General features: G+C 40.6%; 1 protein-coding gene across 3 annotated transcripts; it reads right to left on the minus strand.

Annotated features, from left to right (window-relative positions):
• Nucleotides 1-32: 32 nt before the first annotated feature.
• On the minus strand, nt 33-19,238 carry SPTY2D1 (SPT2 chromatin protein domain containing 1). 3 transcript variants are annotated; one of them, XM_032414649.1, is made up of 6 exons: nt 19,134-19,238; nt 9,013-9,127; nt 6,570-8,249; nt 4,975-5,146; nt 3,042-3,119; nt 33-1,891 (listed from the first exon to the last, which is right to left on the minus strand). In XM_032414649.1, the coding sequence occupies exons 3-6, from the start codon at nt 8,170-8,172 to the stop codon at nt 1,798-1,800; spliced, it is 1,947 nt and encodes a 648-aa protein (XP_032270540.1). In that variant the 5' UTR covers nt 8,173-8,249; nt 9,013-9,127; nt 19,134-19,238; the 3' UTR covers nt 33-1,797. The 3 variants fall into 3 exon arrangements, with proteins under 3 accessions (XP_032270540.1, XP_032270541.1, XP_032270539.1); XM_032414650.1 differs by lacking the exon at nt 19,134-19,238 and adding an exon at nt 18,827-18,961; XM_032414648.1 differs by lacking the exon at nt 19,134-19,238 and adding an exon at nt 18,619-18,822.
• Nucleotides 19,239-20,347: the final 1,109 nt, after the last annotated feature.

The following is a 20,347-nucleotide window of genomic DNA, read 5'->3' on the forward strand; positions in this document are numbered from 1 at the left end:
AAACGATGGGGCGGGGGGGGGGGGGGGGGGCGGGCACAAAAGTGACAGCAAAGGAAATAATGTTCCAAACCTATTTCATTACATGAATATCACACTATCCTTAAACCAGTTTCACTGAAGGTATTTGAGATGGGTGAGAGGCAGTTGACAGGATTTTCTGCCAGTGTAACAGTTCCATGTGGATCATTAGAAAAGGTGTTATTCCTAGTGATGAAGACCTCTTTCATAGGATTCAGCTTCAAAGTTAAATCCTTGCACTTCTGAAATTTGAAACTCAATTCAAAATAAGTCAGTCTTAAGGGTCTGGGTCACATGGTTGTCCCATTAAAGGAGGCTAACAATAGTAATCTATACTACCAAACTTGAAGAATAAAGAAAGCTTTATGGATAAAAAGGAATACATGAAAGCAACGTTTGGAACTGTTTTACAAGCTTATGTCCCACTGCCCCCAACCCTCCACATTTAGAATCAAGAAGGACAAATGTTCTCTAGCATCATCATATCTCATTTTCTATTGCTGACTTTCCTTTAGACTTGGCTTCTCTCCAGCCAGAATCTATGTCAGCCTGATTGGAACTGCCTGGATTTGAGGCTTAAGAGATATCAAGTCTACAAATATGACTTGAAAAAAAGTGAGAATGAAGAAAGTTCCACAGCCCAGTAAAGCACTAGTAACAGGGAACATCCTTTTCTACCTGGGAAAAAAATCTCTTCACAGTGCATAGTTTGAAATAAAAGTGCAATATGGGCAAAAAGAGAAGGTGGTGCTCTTGATACACATGAATTTAGTTTTTGGTTTTTGCCATTAATTGCTAAAGAAGATAAAACACGGTCATTAATATCAAGAGGTACAGGGGCACCTTTTTCCAAAATATTTTTAGAATGAGGGAAGAGGGGAGTCTCACATGTCACTTCCTCAGTTTTTAAACTATTACTCTTCCAAATCTAATGTTTGAATAAAATAAGCATTTTTCTTCAATATAAAAATGAATTTTTTAGATAAAAATCAATCAGCACAGTGACCTTGTCTATTTTAAAGCCAACATAACAGGAAATCTGAAAGGAAAACTTGGAAACAAGTATTTTTAAACTAAATGGCGTAACTTGTATTTTAACTTGAAAAAAATTTTTTGTTAATTGCCTTATCACCTAAATTAGTGAATAAGAATGCTCAGCATCCAATCCACGAATAATGCAGAATACAATATAATTTATTCTATTTTTACTTCAAAGTCACAGAGATGACATCCATACGATAATTATAAAGCCTACTCTACATTTTCAAGTTCTCAATCCAAACATATAGATTAGGACAGGTCACTTTATTGCTGGCAACATTCATGGAAGGGCCAGGTTCCTCATTAAAAGACAAAGTAAGTTTGATTGGGAGCCGGGCAGTGCCCTACTCACACAACAGCAGAATTAGGAAGTCACGAGGCAATCCTTTTTTTTTCCTTTTCAAAGTAGCAAAGGAACAATGTAAGATTGGCTGACTGGTGAGCGACCCCACATCAGAGTGCATAGCTCATCAGGATCAAGGCTGGCACCTGTGAACAGTTAACTTCCTAAGAGCACTCAACTGGGCATTCTATCATCTGCATTACAGATTTAATCCTGGAAAGTATCTGAAAATACTTCATGCTCCAATGACAGCCTGCAAATGATAGTATGCATTCCTTCTCCTTGAGTACCCAAGTATAAATCTAAAATCATAAAGGGGCTTCTTCATTCTGAAGGCAGGACCTCCTTGCAGCAGAGTGTCTCCAGAATTTCACAAAAATAAATAAAAGCAGCAGCTAACGCTTCTTCAGCTTCTTGGCCTTTCGACGCTTCATTTCTTCTTCTTCACGTCTCATTTCCTCTAAGTCCTCCTGCATACCTAGTCTCAAACTGTCAAAAAAAAAAAAAAGCATTTGTCAATATACATGAAATTACCACTCTCTTTAAAAATTAAAAGTGAAATTTAAACTGGGAGCTCATATGGAATGTGCTGATGCATTAAAAATGCCTCAAGGCTTTACCACTGAGAACTAGCAGGTATACTTTTTACTAGGAGCCTCTGCTACTCACTCCACTTACAGTAGAAAAAAGACCTCACGTAAAACCTCAACACCAAATACCTTAATGTTCCCAGTAAAGTAGTAAAATACAAACTGCTTATCCTAACAGCTTTTAAAAATCAGAAGAAAGTTTATTCAATAAATAAAATAACATTCTATTTTTATCCCTTCCCACCACTTTGATATTTTATGTAGTTACAGGAGGGGAAGGCAAGAGGGAGAAAGGTTTAATATTCTGGGTCGAGACTGAATTGTATTATTTTACCAAGTTAACACTATAAACAAAGTAATCACTTGTTACCCCAAACCAAGAAATTATCATTAGTTTGTTATTAGGTATTCAAACAAGGAATCAGACAGAATTCCCATCCCTCCTCAGGTCCCTAAGGCCGGTAGGGGTATAGGTTAGCAAGACTGACATGTGTCTGATAACAGAAAGGGAATTCAAGATGGGGAAAGAGGGGCGCCTGGGTGGCTCAGTCGGTTAAGCGTCTGCCTTCAGCTCAGGTCATGATCCTGGGGTCCTGGGATCAAGCCTGGCATCAGGCTCCTGCTCAGTGGGGAGTCTGTTTCCCCCTCTGCCTCTGCTCCTGCTCTCTCTTGCTCTCTCTCTCAAATAAATAAATCTTAAAAAAAAAAAAAAAAAAAAAAGACAAGAACACATTGCAATGGGGTCAGAGGCAGCTTCTAGCACTTACTGTGCGCCCAGAAGGGTGAGGCACTACACTAGGCAGCTTGTACACATTATTTTGATATAGTACCTTAATAAGTAAAAACAGTAAATTCTCATTTTACAAACAAGGAGACAGATTTAGAAAGGCTAAGGAATTTGTCTAAAGCCCCACGGTAAGTAAGCAGGATTGGAACTCAGAACTGTGTGGCCCAAAGACCCTGCTCCCAATGGTGCATGCAACTGAAGCAGGAAACAGAAAGGAATGTTCAGGACATTTCTGCACAAATGTGTTAAGTTTTGTGCTTACCTCTTTGCTTCTTCCTTCTGCTGCTCTTTCCAACTACTCTCCATGTAACGTAAGGCATAATCGCTTTCATCTTTGTATCTGATAAGAGGAAATCAACGTTGTTAAAAAAGCCCAAATTCCCAGTTTTTTAAAGGAACTGCATCCTCCTGTTTTAAAAATCAGTATCTTTATAACAAAAACACACTTAGAATTACTCTTTCTTGCTTCACAAGGAGTGAGCAGGGCAGAGGATGGGTAGAGGTGAGTTTCTGAAATAAAGAAATTAAATGAGTCCTTACTACTCCCTGAAGGCAACTATTCCAGAATTTAATGTCAATGAAGATACCAATCCAACAATGTTTACCTCTTTCGCCTCTAGTTACAGGATAGTTTATATTAAAATCCTGAAAGTACAATATATATGAAAATCATTTTGTACATACTAATCTCATTTGAGCTTCATGAGAAAGGGAAGGACTTTAGAACAGAGACTCAAGGGGCACCTGGGTGGCTCCGTCGGTTAAGCGCCTGCCTTTGGCTCAGGTCATGATCCCAGGGTCCTGGGATCCAGCCCCACATCGGGCTCCCTGCTCAGCGCGGAGCCTGCTTCTCCCTCTGCCTGCCGCTCCCCCTGCTTGTGCTGTCAAATAAATAAATAAAAATCTTAAAAAAACCAAAAAACAGAGACTGATTAATGGCTTGACCAAGAACATGTTAACTAGCTAATGACATTATGAATAGTAGATATTTAAATCTGATTTTTATTCTAGTTTTTACTACTAAATATCTTTTTTTTTTTTTTAAGATTTTTATTTATTTATTTGAGAGAGAGAGAATGAGAGAGAGCACATGAGAGGGGTTAGGGTCAGAGAGAGAAGCGGACTCCCCGCCGAGCAGGGAGCCCGATGCGGGACTCGATCCAGGGACTCCAGGATCATGACCTGAGCCGAAGGCAGTCGCTTAACCAACTGAGCCACCCAGGCGCCCCTAAATATCTTTTTTTAAAAAACATCTTTTCTTAGGATTGCCTTCTAATTTCTCATATTGGTGGCTTTAAAGGAGATGGCAAATGTCGATTGATAGGCACGGAGATAAGTCCCTTCTGTTTTACACACATACTACCTCATTTAATCCTTCTAGATGTCATTTTTTTCCTAAAGATTTATTTATTTGAGAGAGAGACAGAGAGAGCATCTCAGACTCCACACTGAGCACAGAGCTTGGCTGAGCACAGAGCTTGACGCGGGGCTTGATCTCATGACCCTGGGATCATGTCCTTAGCCAAAACCAAGAGTCAGATGCTCAACAGATTTCGCCACGCAGGTGCCCCCTTCCAGATGACATTCTAAAAATAATTTACTCAAGTTTATCCAGCTAGTAAGTGGTAGAACTTTCATTCAAACCCTGATCTTTCCTCTCTATACCAGGGCTTCTCAAACTTTAATGTGCTTATGAATCACCTGGGAGCCTTATAAAGGTGATTTAGATTTGGTAGCTCTGAAGTGGGGCCTGAGAGCCTGCATTTCTAATGGTGTTGTCAGGTGATGTCAACGCTGTTGGTCCCGTACCGACCGCTGTCCAGCGACCACACTTTTGAGCAGCAAAGCTTTTTACATCAACGAAAAGCAGATGTCAGATCAGACCAGCTTTCAACATAGCTCTGTGGATGGCTGAGTTCAAAGCCTATCTAGTTTTCCAACACTAAACTGCTTCACTCTCATTAAATATACATCTTATAAAGACAGTTTAAAAAGATTATTTTTTGGCATGCAACTACACAAAAAACTCTTGACTTAATTCTTAAATATTAAGCGCCAAAAGAATAAACAATCATCCAGTGGTTCCTAATAAAGAACTGTATTCAATGCCTCTACTATTAATGTTTATTTTTCCCCCATAGCATGAGTCATTCCAAATAGGTGTATCATTTATCTAAATCTTCTTTTAGTCTTACTTTTTTCGGTCATAGCCAAAGATTTCTCGAATGTGCTTGGATATTTCTTCCTGAGGTTCTCCTTCATCTTCAATAAAATCTTCCATTTCAGAGTCATATTCATCATCATCTTCCTCCTCTTCATATCCTCGCTGCCTTTTGTAACCACTAGGGAAGGGAGGCCTTTGAGGAACTAAGAATAGAAAAGCCATTATTTACGCCAAGCATTAAAACTGAAAATGGTCCCAACAAAGTTCTACATACACTGAGATTTTGAGAACTCATTAAGACAGTATCCTCAAAAACCAGAGCCAGTACGCTGGCCCATAGTATGGAGTCATTATTACATCAACCCTGCTGCTTCATGTTGTTTATAAGTGGTTTACTAGAAGCATCTGTTACATTTTCTAGCCTGGTAGTTCCCTTCCTTCTGGATTTAAAAGACTGGTAAAATTAAAAAAAAAAATTACAAATGGCTTACAGGATCACTAACTTTTAGTTTTGCCAAGAAAAAACCTCGAAGGTGACAACCTACCATCTATTATCACCATAATTTAGGTACATTTTTTAGGAATCCAACAAAGTATGAAAGATTCCCAGAATTACGGATTAATTGTTCAAAATGAGTAAGGCTAACTTTAAAAAAACTCACTACATTATCCTTATTTTGTCATTTTGCTAAAAGACTGATTAAAGCTTTGCAAAAGACAGACACTGATCAATAGACCAGATCTAGGAACAACTGCTTTCTAGTCCTTGATTAGTGATCCTCCTTTTGTTGTTCTCGAGTTATTGTTAATATGCATGGCTTGTCTCCTTAGCGCAGGGTTTCTTTCTCAACTTCTGCACTGTTGACATTTTGGGCCAGATAGTTTTTTGTTGTGAGCAGACTGTCCTGTGCATTGTAGGATAACAGCAGCATCTCTGGCCTCTATCTAACAGATGCCAGTAGCATCCCTGCCCCAGTTGTGTCAGTCAAAAATGTCTCCAGACACTGCCAGATGTTCACTGGGCATCAGAATCATCCTTGGTTGAGAACCAATGTTCTAGGTGAATTAGGAAGTTTAAAGCATGGAATCTCATGTTTTGTTTCTTTTTATATTCTCCATGGCACCCAACAAGGACTTTAACAAATGCTTATTACCATGAAGAAAAGCAGAAATACAAGGGCAATCAAAAATAGTTCCCGGTAGATCGTGGGCACTTAACAAGTATGTGATGACTAAATAATGCACCAAAAGGCTTCAACTGTATAAATATACTCCCAACTTTTGAAGACGGGTCTCTCTAGTTCTCATGAAAAGGTAAAGATGAATTAACTCATTGAACCATATAAGGCATATACATTCACCCTGTCTTATGAATCACAGAGCCAAGTATTGCACTTGGAGATGTTACAGGGGTGAACACAGAGGGTCCTAGATAACTCTCTTTCTAAAGCCTTTTCCAAGTTATGATCACTCAAGCGACTCTCAGACACAAAGAGAAAGCATCAGAATGTTATCAACATAAGAGTACATGGAAGGGTTCGCAGGGCTTCTGGTTATATAAAACAAAGTATTCTTTCCAATTTCCTAGTAACAAAGAAATATTCTTAGGGTAAGGGACAATTTTACCTTGGGCAGATCTGTAGCCAGATAAGGAAGGCTTCATTCCATTCATCTGTCCATTGCTGGATCGGCTAATTATATTCTTGGAAGAAATTGTTTCTGAGACAACAGTACACTTGGGCTTTAGGGGGAGACTGGAGCTACTAACTGGTCGCCCGGGTCCCAAGCTGCTCACCGGTCTTCCGGGCCCTGAACTACTGACAGTCCGTCCAGCTGGAACTGAGCCACTTACTGATTGCCCAGGGCCACTGACTGGCCGCTCAGGACCACTGACTGGCCGCCCAGGGCCACTGATTGGCCGCTCAGGGCCACTGACTGGCCGCCCAGGGCCACTGACTGGCCGCCCAGGGCCACTGACTTGCCGCCCAGGGCCACTTATTGGCCGCCCAGGACCACTTATTGGCCGCCCAGGGCCACTGACTGGCCGCCCAGAGGGGCCAGAGCCACTCACTTGTCGTCGAAGGTCATGTGGACTGCTCACAGGCCGCCCAGGGCCACCAGAGCTGCCCATAGCTCTCCCAGAACCACCTGAGCCACTGGTGGGTCGCCCAGGGCCACTTGAGCTGCTTGCAGGGTGCCCAGGGCCACCTGTACCACTGAGTGTCCGTCCGGAGAGACTGAAGTCACTGGCTGGCCTCTTGGTCCCACTGACCGATCGCTCAGGTCCTAAGCTGGAGCTGCCGTTCTGGCGCCTGGGCACGGGGCCAGAACTAACTGTAGGCCGAGCAGTCCCTGTGCCGGGCCGTCCAGGAGCTGAGCTGGAGCTGTTACCCGGCTGCCTGACACCTGGACTCTTAGCTTTATTCTGTGGGGTAACCATGGACCCAGGCCTGGAATGGCTAGGATGGGGAGGAGATTTTTTGGCTTTGTGCTCAGTAGCAGATTTCTGAGTCCCCTTAGCAGAAGTCTTTGGGACACTTGGTGAATAGGTGCTGGAGTGGGGCTTTCCAACCCCATTGAAGACAGGTCTGTCATGGCCCTCACGAAGCAAGGGTTGAGAGCAATTGACAGATCCTGCTTTGGTCCTCTCTCCTGGCATGGATTTGGATGAAGACACACCTAAGTGTTTCTCATTGGCTGTGCTGGGTCTGGATTTCTTCTCAGCATGAGGAAGGGGAGTACCCCTGGAAGGATGTTTGCTAAGTTTTGTGCCCACACTTTCTTTCTGAGAGGGTGCCTTTTTGGTTGGAGGTAGTCTTGCATCTGTCTCAGGTCTCTTTTTCCTCTGCTTTCGTTCAAGGAATTCTCGCTCCCTAAGTTCTTCTGCAGTCATGGGCCGCTCTTCTGTTTTCTTCACTACCTTGATCTCCACTGGTTCGTACTGCTTTTTCTCAGCCAGCCTGAGTAGATCAGTGAAGTTCATGAGTGGTGGGGCACTTCTAAGGGGGACCTTTGGTTTGCTTTCAACTTTGGGAGGTTCTTGCTCTTCCTCATACTCCTGCTCTGACTCTGCTTGATTGTATTCTAAGAATTCATCTTCTTCTTCCATCTCATACTCTTGTTCTGTTCCCTGGCTAGTGTGGCTTTCCACTGCCTGCCTCTTCTTTGACTTTTCCTCAATGGGAATCCCGTTGTAACCATGGAAATTATCCTTTGTCCTTTTGGCCATAGCTCTTGCTTTCTTGTCATGTTTTAGCTCAATTCGCTTTTTCACTAGTTCCTCTTTTCTCCTTTTCTCCTCTAAAGCTAAAAGGGACAAAACAAGAACAAAGTATTTCAAGGTCTGGAAGTCTTAGGTATTTCATCTGAAATCAACAGGTGGCCAAAACACAAGCAACATTCAAGTTACAGTTTGAAGACATCTAGGAATGAAATGAGGAAGTCCTTTGAACAAGTACCTGTTGAGTCATCTTTACATAATGAGTGGGTCACATATGGGTCTTTCAATATGACAAGCAGGTGAGAGACTAGGCTTTTAGCTTTAAATATAGAAAATTCATACCAAATAAATATACCAGGTTAAGGAAACAGTAGGACCCACTTCACAATCATTATCAATTATGAATAAATGAATACTTACATGTATTAAATCAGTTTCCTTGTCATTTGCCTGAGGTAAAACTACTGCTTGAGTTTACTAGTCTTCAAAAACTGTCCCTATTTTAACCTTTAAGATAGCATTCTTGATAATAATAAAAAAAAATTAAAAAACAAAATATGTAGAAGCAGATTCAGAATGAAGGTCAAAGAATGGAGTTCCTATTGGGACCTAGTGAGGCCAAGTGGAAAATATGGTCACTATCCCCAAAAGCTCTTAAGAGGAAATAAAAGATAATGTCCATTCAAATGATCAGCATAAGAACATATGTAATCCTCTAAACACAGTTGATTCAGACACATACACAAATCCATCAGCCTATTATGTTATTACAAGCATCCACTAGTTAAGTACAAGCTAGTTGTGAAGGTGGAAGACTTTAAAATTGAGAATAAGGCTATAGATACATACCTTTTTGCCTGAGCTCCTCTTCTTTTCTTCTGAGAAAAGCCTGAACGGCTGCAGATTGGACACCCTTAACTTTCGGGTCTTTTTTGGGAGGCCCCACTGCCAAACTATACCTTTTCTAAAAAGAAAAAGGAGTAAAGTTACAATCAATTCAACTTTAAAAATGTATTTGCTACTAGATGTAAGGCATCATGTCAAGCAATTGAGAGGCTTATTTTTTTTTTTTTAAGATTTATTTATTTATTCATTTGAGAGACAGAGAGAGAGAGAGAGAGAGAGCACGCGCTGGGGGGAGAGGCAGAGGAAGAATCTTTTTTTTTTTAAGATGTTATTTATTTATTTGACAGAGAGAGAGCACAAGCAGGCAGAGCAGCAGGCCGAGGGAGAGGCAGGCTCCCCGTAGAGCAGAGAGCCTGATGCGGGGCTCGATCCCAGGACCCTGGGATCATAACCTGAGCCGAAGGCAGATGCTTAATGACTGAGCCACCCAAGTGCCCCAGAGAGGTTTAAATATTGACTGAAAAACTGATCCTGAATAATTAAGAGATCATATAACCCACATGAAAGCTTAGCTATAAAATTCTGGTCTAAATAGGATTATGCAAGACTGTTTTTAGGTACAGAATTTCTTTGTAACATCCTAAATAATGCATAAGTGAACAATTCAGAGAAATACTATTTTCAGGTTATTTTCCCAAAAAGGTACTTGGACTGGGGAACTTTTAAAAAGAAATCACCACTTAGAACAGATTGTTTTAAAAAAAAAATTTTTTTTTTTGAGAGAGCGAGCAAGCACAAGTGGGGGAGGGGCAGAGGGAGAGAGAGAAGCAAGAAGAAGTGTACTCGATCCCATGATCTGACTGAGCCACCCAGGCACCCCTGGATTGTTTTAAAATTCTGATTAAAAAAAAAAAAATCAACCTTCTTTAGAACTAAGTATTTCAAAGTCTAACTTTTAAAACAGAAAAACTACTCATAAATATTTTCTCTCCTGAGTACCTGACACACCCCTGACCGAAATCCCAAGAGAGCACCCAGATTCCTTTCTCAGTCACTTTGGTTGAGTCACAAAAAATCCAGTAGTAAGTCCCTATCTTTGTGCCTTTTCCATTGTGGATTGGGGCCCCATATTTAAAGAAGAAACGGAGAGGGAAAGGAACACTTAGAGAAAGAGAATACTGCTTTACCTAACTAGCTACATAAAATTGTCCTGGTGTACAAGAACCTCAAACATAGGCCTTATCTGCAAGAAGTTCACCTTTTCTTAATGGAAGAGCCACCAAGAATATGATTCAAGTTGCATAAGACATATATAGACTCGTAAGGAGACACATACACTCATTTCACCCTATCCCATTAGGTAGATTTGTAAGAGGAATGATGATTTTTATGGCCAAGACTTAAGATTTTCCTGTGTCTGCAAGTACCTAGTCCATAGATTCACCTGCCAAATCAAAGCTTATACAAGGTTTCCCCCCACAAAATACCAATATACATGTATTACCTTAAACAGCACTGGTTCATTATCTTGATATTACAGCAATGAGCACTTCCTAATTTGATCTTAGGATAGATATCTTTCTTCCTAATCTGGGACTTCAAGAGATAGGTAATGGGATAGGACTAGCTGAAAAGCTACTCACGACTAAATACAGGCACCCAGAGGGAAAACAACAGTGTCAATGGGGCAGAGTTGACTAAGCTTCAGTCATTTGCATAACATCTTCATAATTTTTGTCCTTTTAGTATGCCACCTGTATTATTATTTACTAATTTTAAGAAAACAGACCTAACACCATGACTTATTATTATAGTTTTACTTCAAACAATAATATCCATGAAATGATTGGTTTCACCCTATCCCATTAGGTAGATTTGTAGGATATATCTAGAACTTTTATTTTTATTTTGTACCTAGGCTACATTTTTCCAAATCATATTAAAATATAACCATTTAAGAAATAATATATATACACACATATATACACACACACACATATATAACTGTGAGAACTAAAAGTATTTATGTATCATCTAAAATCGCAGTACAGTCAGAGCTATATGCACTGCACTTTGGGAAACACCAAAAAGAAACATAAAAATATAGGAAAGGCAGAACACAAAGAAGCAGCAAAGGACGGGGGTGTTCAGGATCTCAGATTCACTCAGAAAAGAATTCCAAAGATTACCTTTAGCTTTTTTCAAAGTATCCACCTATTTCCATCCATTCACACTGCCAATTTTAAATTCAGCTTTTTTGTTCTAACACCCCTAATCCTCAAGGGTACTTATTAAGCTGGCTTTACATTTAACCCAATAACTTTGCAGTACTTTTTGTCCTGTCCTATGATGTAGAAGGGATTCAATAAATCTACAAAAAGTCTTATTTCATGGGTCTGCTAGGAAACAAGAAGGGCTAGGTCCTAACTTGATGAGGTTTAATCTTATTCAGTGACATGAGCTGAGTCATAATCAATAGTTTCTTATATCCTTTGTAGCTTGATGCACTCAAAAGCAGACACCAGGAAAATACTGAAATATTCTCTTTAAAATATTCTCTTAGGCAAAGTTTAGGTCAAAACCTTGAAATCTGGGGTTAAAAAAAGGGGGGCTGGGTCTTGACAGATGATTTTCTTAACAGTTGTATTAAGATATAATTCACATACCATAAAATCTACCCACTTAATGTGTACAATTCATTGGTTTTTAGTATGTTCAGAGAGTTGTACAACCATCACCACTATTGGATTCCAGAACATTTACATTATCCCAAAACAGAAATCTCTTACTTTTAGCAGTCATTCCCCACTTCCTCTTGCCCCTCTGCCCCTGGCAACCATTAACCTACTTTCTGTTTCTGCAGATTTGCCAATTCTGGACATTTCACATAAATGAAATCATGTACCCAGTGTACCATTATATAGTGATATGTATCACAATATAAGGTAAAATTTACAGACCACAGACAAATGGTTATATATATGAGTGCTTATACAACATATATAAGATTTTTCAATTTGGAAAACCCTTATTGTTAATTTTCACTTGACTCTACTATTAAGTTTGAAAATAGATATCTTCCAAGGCCAAGAAAATATCTTTGGGAGAATGCTCTGTAAGTTGGTTCCTAACACCCTTGAACTGAGTTATTATAATTATTTCTCTGGCTTAACTAAAATTAAGAAACAATTAGTTTCTATGACCATTAAATGTTTCAGCAAGGGTATCATTTTAATTCTTTTGAAGTAAAAACAGAATATATCTAGAACTTTTATTTTTATTTTGTACCTAGAACTTAAAAATGACAATTACGTGAGTAATACCTAAGTAAATTTAAATGGTGATAATGTAATTTTACTCATTTTACTCTGTTGTCAGTGTTGACTTCTCTAATAATTTTTTTTCTCAAATAAAAACTGAAAGAAAAAAATGAAATCATACAATATATGGTTTTCATGGTCAATTTTATATGTCAACTTGGCTAGGCTATAGTGCCCCGTTATTTAGTCCAACACTAATCTAGGTATTGCTATGAAGGTATTTTGCAGGGATGGTTAACATCTACAATCAGGTAACTTTAGGTAAAGCAGTTTACCCTCCATAATGTAGGTGGTACTCATCTATATCAGCTGAAGGCCTTAAGAGCAAAAACTGATGTCTCTCAGAGAAGGTATCTGCTCTACAAATTTCAGACTTGCCAGCCCCCACAACTACATGCACCAATTGCCTAAAATAAATCCTATTGGTTCTGTTTCTCTGGAGAGCCCTGACTGATACAGTGGCCTCTGTATCTTGGTACTTTCACTTATGTTCTCAAGGTTCATGTTGTAACATGTATCAGTACTTCATTTTTTTTTTATGGCTGAATATTTCACTGTGCTGATGTACCACATTTTATCCATTCATAAGTTGATGGGTATTTGTTTTTACTTTTTGGCTATTATGAACAATGCTGCTGTGAACATGTATGTACAGGTTTTTTTGTGTGTGAGCATCATTTCTCTTGGGCATATCACTATAGATCTTCCTAACACTGAGCTGGTATCAAAAGATTTCAGACTTGTTGTAATAGAATATATTAGATAATCCCCTGGCCCTACAGGGGTAGCCCAGTAGAGAACCATGTTTTAAAAAAGCCTCAGGCTGGGATTACATTATAGTCTATTTAATAAAGCAGAACTATTTGGCACTTTCTCCTGCATCAGATGGTCACATTTAGCTCTAGCAGCAGCACATCAAGATGCACCCACCAATTCTGAATCGGATTCAAGGCACCAGGCTGCTTCATTGTTTGAGCTTCATGAAAAGCAGCTGGACAAGAGTTTCTTTTATCCCTAAGTGTATCCATTTTATTATACTGCAAGCCAACTCAGTCATTCTGCTGGACCCCAATGAATGATCCACAGTAGTGAAGCTTATGCCATTTAAATACAGTATGAGAGATCTTGCCAAGATTTGCAATTCTGAAGCCAACAGACCTAAAAAAATATTAACTCACTTTAAGACATATGTGTTCCTTGCATTGAAATTATACTGCCATGGTCAGATTACGAAAATAAGGAGTTTTCTGTCTGGAAACATGTGTTAACCAAATACATTATGTTGGAATCAATGGTCAATCCCTTCTTGAAAAGTTGTTCTTTACTTAGGAGATAACATATTGTTGTAAAAGTAGAAAACAAATTTCCTGATAGCTTTACATATATTAGAGATTTATTATTGGTTAGAATTAGGAGTTAAGAATATTCAAAGAATACATCCTTGAATTTAATAATCACTACACAATTTCTAAAATGTTCTCAAAACATCACAGTCAGGGAATAAATACAGGCCTGGAAAACGAATGGTTTGCATTAGTTTTGCTAAGCTGGGTGGCTAAGAGGGTAAAAATAAAACAAGCATGTTATTCAGGATGCTATAGGATCAAATAGTAAAATTTACTATTACTGTGTCTATAAAAATATACCTGATTATAAAATGTAGTATCAGATAGGTACCTCAGAGCCTCTTCTATGTTAGAAGTGGCCCCAAAAGCACAATTGTGTATTTACTGGTTGTCACTCACACAGTTTGTAACAGAGTGTGAATTAGAATCTAGGTCTCCTGTTTCAGGTCCAAAAGTATTCCCACTACATGTCTCACTTCTAACTTAATCCCAACACTTTCATCCAGCTCTAACCACAATCTTAAATGCCCTTCCCTAATTTTCATCTGCCTCTTGGACGTTGCCAAGACCTCAAACAGGTCCACCACTTAATTTTCTATCTTCCTTCACCCTCAGACTATTTCTGTTAACCATGCTGGCACTCTCCCAAACAGGCTGTAAATCTCTCTCAACGCACCAGTTTCCAAATTCTGTTGGTTTGCCCTTTAAATTTCTCTCCCATCAGACTTGAGGAGAAATGCCATAAAAAACCAAGAGTTATTGTCTAAAGCTATATTAGGCTGGAGTTGAGGGTAGGAAGCTGGATGGGTTTAGGCTTTATAGATGACAACCATCCTCACATCCAATATACTCCTCATGTAACACAGGATCATGATTAAGAGTAAGAACTCTGGAGCCAGTCGGCAAATTCTCTGCTCTGCCATTAGTAGCCTTGTCAGGTATTAGCTGTATGACTTTAGGCAAGTTTCTTCATCTCTCTGGGCCTCAGTTTCCACATCTGTAAAACAACCTTCCTTATATGGTCATTACAGTGATTAAATTAATTAATATACACAAAGTGCTTAGAATAGTGCATGGCACCAACTAAGCATTATAAATGTTAGTTATTTTTGTTATTATTATTCAGAAAGAGATTCTCTTAGGTAGTGATGGGGAAGAGAAATAACAGAATCTCTGCGGGGGTAGCTTTTCTAAAAAAAAGACCTTCTCCCTAAAACACTGGTTAACAAATAAATAAATAAAATCTTTAAAAAAAAAAAAGAAGTACTGCTCTAGGCTAGCAATCCAAAGCTACTTCAGGCACTGGCAAAGTCATCTTTAGATGCAAGCATGGGGGGCAATCCCACTATAATTGATTACAGACCAAAAGTTACAAAGTGACTGCCTGCAGAAACAATTTTGTTGGCTCCTACTGTTCTTTAAAAGGAAATAGGGGCACCTGGGTGGCTCAGTTGGTTAAGCATCTGCCTTCGGCTCAGGTCATGATCCCAGAGTCCTGCATCGGGCTCCCTGCTCAGCTGAGAGCCTGCTTCTCCCTCTGCCCCTCCTCCTGCTCGTGCTCTCTCTCAAATAAATAAAATCTTAAAAAAAAAAAAAAAAGGAAATATAACTACTATAACACATGGTAGGCTTCTTTTGAATACACAGAGCTTGGCCCATATCATTTTATATCCAGACTACTTCAAGAACTTACATTACCTACCTGGCCCTGAAGACATTTGAATTTGCCACCCCAGTTAGAGTCCCTAAGCTCCTTTTTCAGTACCTATATTCTTTTTTGGCGGGGAGGGGAAGGGAGAGGGAGAGAGAAAGAGAGAGAGAGAGGGAGGGAGACACGGAGAGAGGGAGGGGGGAGGGACAGAGGGATAGAGAATCTTAAGGAGGCTCCATGCCCAGTACAAAGCCGGATGCGGGGCTCAGTCCCAGGACCCTGAGATCATGACTTGAGCTGAAATCAAGAGTCAGACTCTTAATCAACTGAGCTACCCAGGCGCCCCTCAGTACCTATATTCTTATCCTCAAGGGCTTATCACCCCCAAATCCTTATGTCTAGTACCACATGAAGGCTTCTTCTTTACTTTTTGGTTTGAGGGTCACACCAAAACTACAGTATCTTGTCTGGGATGATTTTCAGAGTATGGCTGTGAGAAAGACCACATAACTTGTCTCATGCACTACAAGCCATCAATTATAGGTACTTGCAACCTACCAGAATCCATATTCCAAGCTCTACCATTCTGTCAAAACAAGAAATTTTGTTTTTGCTAGAGGAACCAGGGAGAAAAAATTTAAGTCATGATTACCAAAAATACCTTTTCTCCTTTAAATTTAAACAGAGCCTGAGACAATAACTGGTTACATCACCCTGATCAGCTGTTTTTTAAATTCAGTTTTCCATTGGGAAATGATAGCATGCCTAATATTGCTAGGCATGATGCAATACTTCCTTTGTTTTAACTAGAACATTATAAAGATAACTATTTTTCCTAAAAAGAAACAACAGGAAAGAAAGAGGTTGCATTACAGAAATGTTCATTGTTTCTCAAACCAGATACAATAGATACCTCTTAAAAATGATGCCCTGGAAAGAGTTCAAAGTGGCAGTCCAGGTGTTTTATCTGTTAGCCTCCCTTGGAGCTAATCAGTGCTAGTCACCATATGTCCTCTCTGTAGCAAAGGTCTGACATAGGAACTCTGAAGACTGGAATCTGAATATCAGCTCTGATAAGATCCAAATGGAAGGTGGGGAAGACGACTAAACGGGAAACAAGAACCAAGCACTAGAGAGGGAAGGAGTTACACCTGTCAATTACTGCAAAGCCTCTGTGGCACTCTGACCATCAGTCAATCAAGCTTGTGGCAAACATGGGTGTGGGGGGTGGAGGGTGGGGGTGGGGTGTGTGTGTGTGTGTGACTTGAAATGTTTCTTGACTTGGATGATGGTTTACGTGTGTGTGTGTGTGTGTGTGTGTGTGTGTGACTTGAAATGTTGTTTCTTGACTTGGATGATGGATTACAAGGATACCTGCTTTGCAATAATCTATTATACTGTACAATATATATTTCACAATTGATGGTATGCTTTCAGAGGCTTTACTTTGAGCTGATAAAGTAACTTAGAATAATTAGATGAACCAAGTGAAAGCCAGATCATGGATTAAATTTAACTACTATCTTGCTCTGTTCCTCAGTAGTTTCTTTTGTGATATACTTGATCTGATGTAAAAAGATAAAGATTACAATGGTAACTAAATCAAACTTCTAGGCTTACTAGCTTTTTGTGGGGGGTGGGGGTGGGCAGGGGAAAGCATGCTTTCATAAAATATATGCCTATATTCATCTATTAAATTTTAAATGACCTCACCAATTTACCTGTCTTTTTTGCTTCCAATCTTTGTTATTTCAATCATGGATCTGTTGACAGATAATGAACATATTCTGAAATACAGATTTTGAAATCTTCTGCTCTAGGAATATCTGTTTTTCTCCCAGCAGCTACTGGTTTTTAGAATAAGAAATGATTAACTTGATTCTCATTCTTCTAAAGAATCTAACTGGACATCAAAGCTAGTATTATCTATTTTTTGACCTCCACTGAAATTCAGGAAGATCTAGAATAAAACTATGGACCTAATTATGCAAAGATGAATGGTTACCAGCTCCAATATTGACTTGCCTAGGAAATTTACAGTATTTGCAGAAAGTGAATTCTGTTGTTCAAGGTTTCAAAGGTTTAAGCCCTTAACTTCAACCTGCAGATCTTATGACTCATGGCTTAGGGGAATGACTGATTATTCAGAGTACTTGGGGTGGGAGATGAATATAGGGGAATTTAATAAATATTAAACTGACAGATATCAGTTTTATTTACCAGTTATTTTACTATCTTCAGATATTTTCAAAAGGGTAAAAAAAAATGGGCCAGCCTCAGAAGAAAAGCGCAGGAGTGGGAAAAACCAAACCAAACCAAACCATTGCAAATACACAAAAATCTAAGAAATGCAGAACGCAGTGAGAGCTCAATAAATTCCAGTTGAACTGACTTTAACAGAGAGCTGGTTGAGCTCTACACCTCACTGCTCAAACCGCAGGTATCACAATGCAATTTGTCGGTTTACAGCTGTGCTGTGGGTACCATCTGAGGATCCAGAAATGATTAGTTTATGCAAAACAGCTACAACCCCGCAAACCAGGCACTCTCCATGACTTCATGTAGATTTTAAAAGTCTTACACCGCTCTGCGAATATTAGCGAATTGGCAAATATTACCGAGCAAATGGAACCTAGATTTCAAACAAAGACAAATCTGGAAGGCCACAAGTAAAGGGAAGGTGAAACTAGCTCACCCACTCTGTTGGCCAAGGACTTCGTGGAATCCGCTCAACTTCTCTTCCCAATACAAAAGGTATTATTAACCCTTTGGGAGGTTATAATTTTATCATCTCGTTGGCTGGGTGGGTGGGGCCACAAGTCAGAAAACTTGTTCGAGAAATCACAATGTTCAACCCCATCTGAGGCGGGAAATCAGCCAAAAAGCTATCAGGCCAAGTCCCTAAAACCCCTGAAACTCCCCAACATACATGCTTCCTTCCCAGTCTCTAGGCTGAAGTTTACGCCGAAGCCAGAAACTACTAGCGCTAGATTCCACCATGTACCAGGCACGGTTTCACTCACCAGCTTTCACGCAACTCTAAAACACCCGAACTGCAAAGTCCATGTTGCAGGGGTGACTAAGCCAGGGAAACTCACTCTCCGGAAGGCTTTCCCCTCTCACCCCAAGCTCCTTTTCACCCTGAGTCCCCAGGAGTGCATGCCCAAGAAAAGGAAATAAGGAGTCCAGATCTTTCCCGGAGAGGACAGGCGGATGCCTGGAAGTTCCACGGGCCACAGATTCCAAACTTGAAGATTAGGGTCTCCTACAGTAGCGCCCGACTAGTACTTACCGGCACATTGTTGACACCCTGTCCTTTGGAAGCTATCAGGAGAATTTCCCTGAAATCCATGTTGGCTGAGGCAGAGACACTGGGCCAGGCTCTCGGAAAGAAGTGAAAGTACGCCTTACCGAGGCGTCCAGCTACAGCCAAGTGAACTGCCTGGCCCACCCCTCTCCCACCCCTCCTCAGCACGACCACTTCCGGCGCCTTCCAATACCGTCTGCCCGCCCCTTTTCCTCTTGCGGCCTATATCCTTTCAGGTCCGGCGCTCCGACCGCGAGTCCCTGGCGTAACTTCCGCTTTCAGGCTCCAGACACGTAGAAACGTGGTACGTGGCTGCTGGCGTTAGCTCGGAGGGGCGGGACTAAGCCCTTCACCGACCAAGGAGACGCGGCCTAGGAAAATGAGGGGTGTGGCTAAGGGAGAGAGAGGCTTCCCTGGAGGCCGGGGTGCGCGACCCGACGATCTCGGTGTTCCTTGTGAGCTCTGAGTAGGGTGAGCGAGGGGGTGGGGGGGTTACCTACCAGGCCTGGGTTCGCTGGGTGTCACGGGTGGGCGCTCAGGTCCGAAACGGCGGGGCCCCAACAGCTGAACCGACAGGTCTCGAGCAGGGGATTTCAGTTACCGGTTTCTAGGCGCTCGTGAAGTTGCGCAGGCGCACATGGCACCGACTAGTCTTCAGTCTTGGATACACATTACTCATCACGTCCTGGCACATGGTGTGTGCTCACCTCCACAGATGCATGCATGTCATGTATAGGGGCGCAGGCTTAGTGCTTTTGCTTCATCTAGATAATAAGCTCCACGTAGTGGATGAATGAAGGAATTCTTTACGTAAAGACCCAGTCTGGACATACTTGGTGCACTGATGAAACATACATCTATGCCCCATATTCATATTAACTAGGAGTCCAGTCTTGGGTTCCTTTTAAGAGTATCTGGGCCCTGTAAAGTCATCTCGTTCAGTAAAACACACTAGACCTGGGGTGGGAATAAGCCACGACTGGCTGCTAAGTAATTGGACGGATCTTTTCAGTGTGATGGAAATGTTCCCAAATTGAATCATGGTGATGATTGTGCTGTAAATTTATTAAAAGTCATTGTACACTTAGGGCGCCTGGGTGGCTCAGTTGGTTAAGCGACTGCCTTCGGCTCAGGTCATGATCCCAGAGTCCTGGGATCGAGTCCCACATCGGGCTCCCGGCTCGGCGGGGAGCCTGCTTCTCCCTCTGACCCTATCTCCTCTCATGCTGTTTCTCTCTCTCTGTCAAATAAATAAATAAACAAAATCTTAAAAAAAAAAGTCATTGTACACTTAGAACAGATGAATTTTACAGCATGTAAATTAAATCTAAAGTTGTTTAAAAGTATTAGGCAAAGCTGCTTGGTCGTACTCTTTACAACTGAAGTTTTAATGCTGGGCTATGGCCCTGACTGCATTTCTCCATTTAAGGCTGCCCAAACAACAGACCCAGATGAGGTCTTAGTCTGATGGCAGACCTGGAATTCTCAACCTTCCTATTCCCTCGGAGGAGGCCAGCATAGCATACAGCTCACCTATGCTATACATTCCTTTCAAATACATGCCCATCTACTTGAAGTAGTTCTCACTTGCAGGAGGCCAACTCTACAAATATTTCTCCATCATGATTATAGATTTAGAAGCTTGAGTGTAATGTACTGAAAAAGCTAGCAGATCCCAGGTGCCTCAACTGTAAAAAAATTAAAACTAAGATTT

The sequence above is a fragment of the Phoca vitulina genome, unplaced genomic scaffold, assembly GCF_004348235.1.
Source record: "Phoca vitulina isolate PV1807 unplaced genomic scaffold, GSC_HSeal_1.0 scaffold16, whole genome shotgun sequence".
Classification (NCBI taxonomy): domain Eukaryota; kingdom Metazoa; phylum Chordata; class Mammalia; order Carnivora; family Phocidae; genus Phoca; species Phoca vitulina.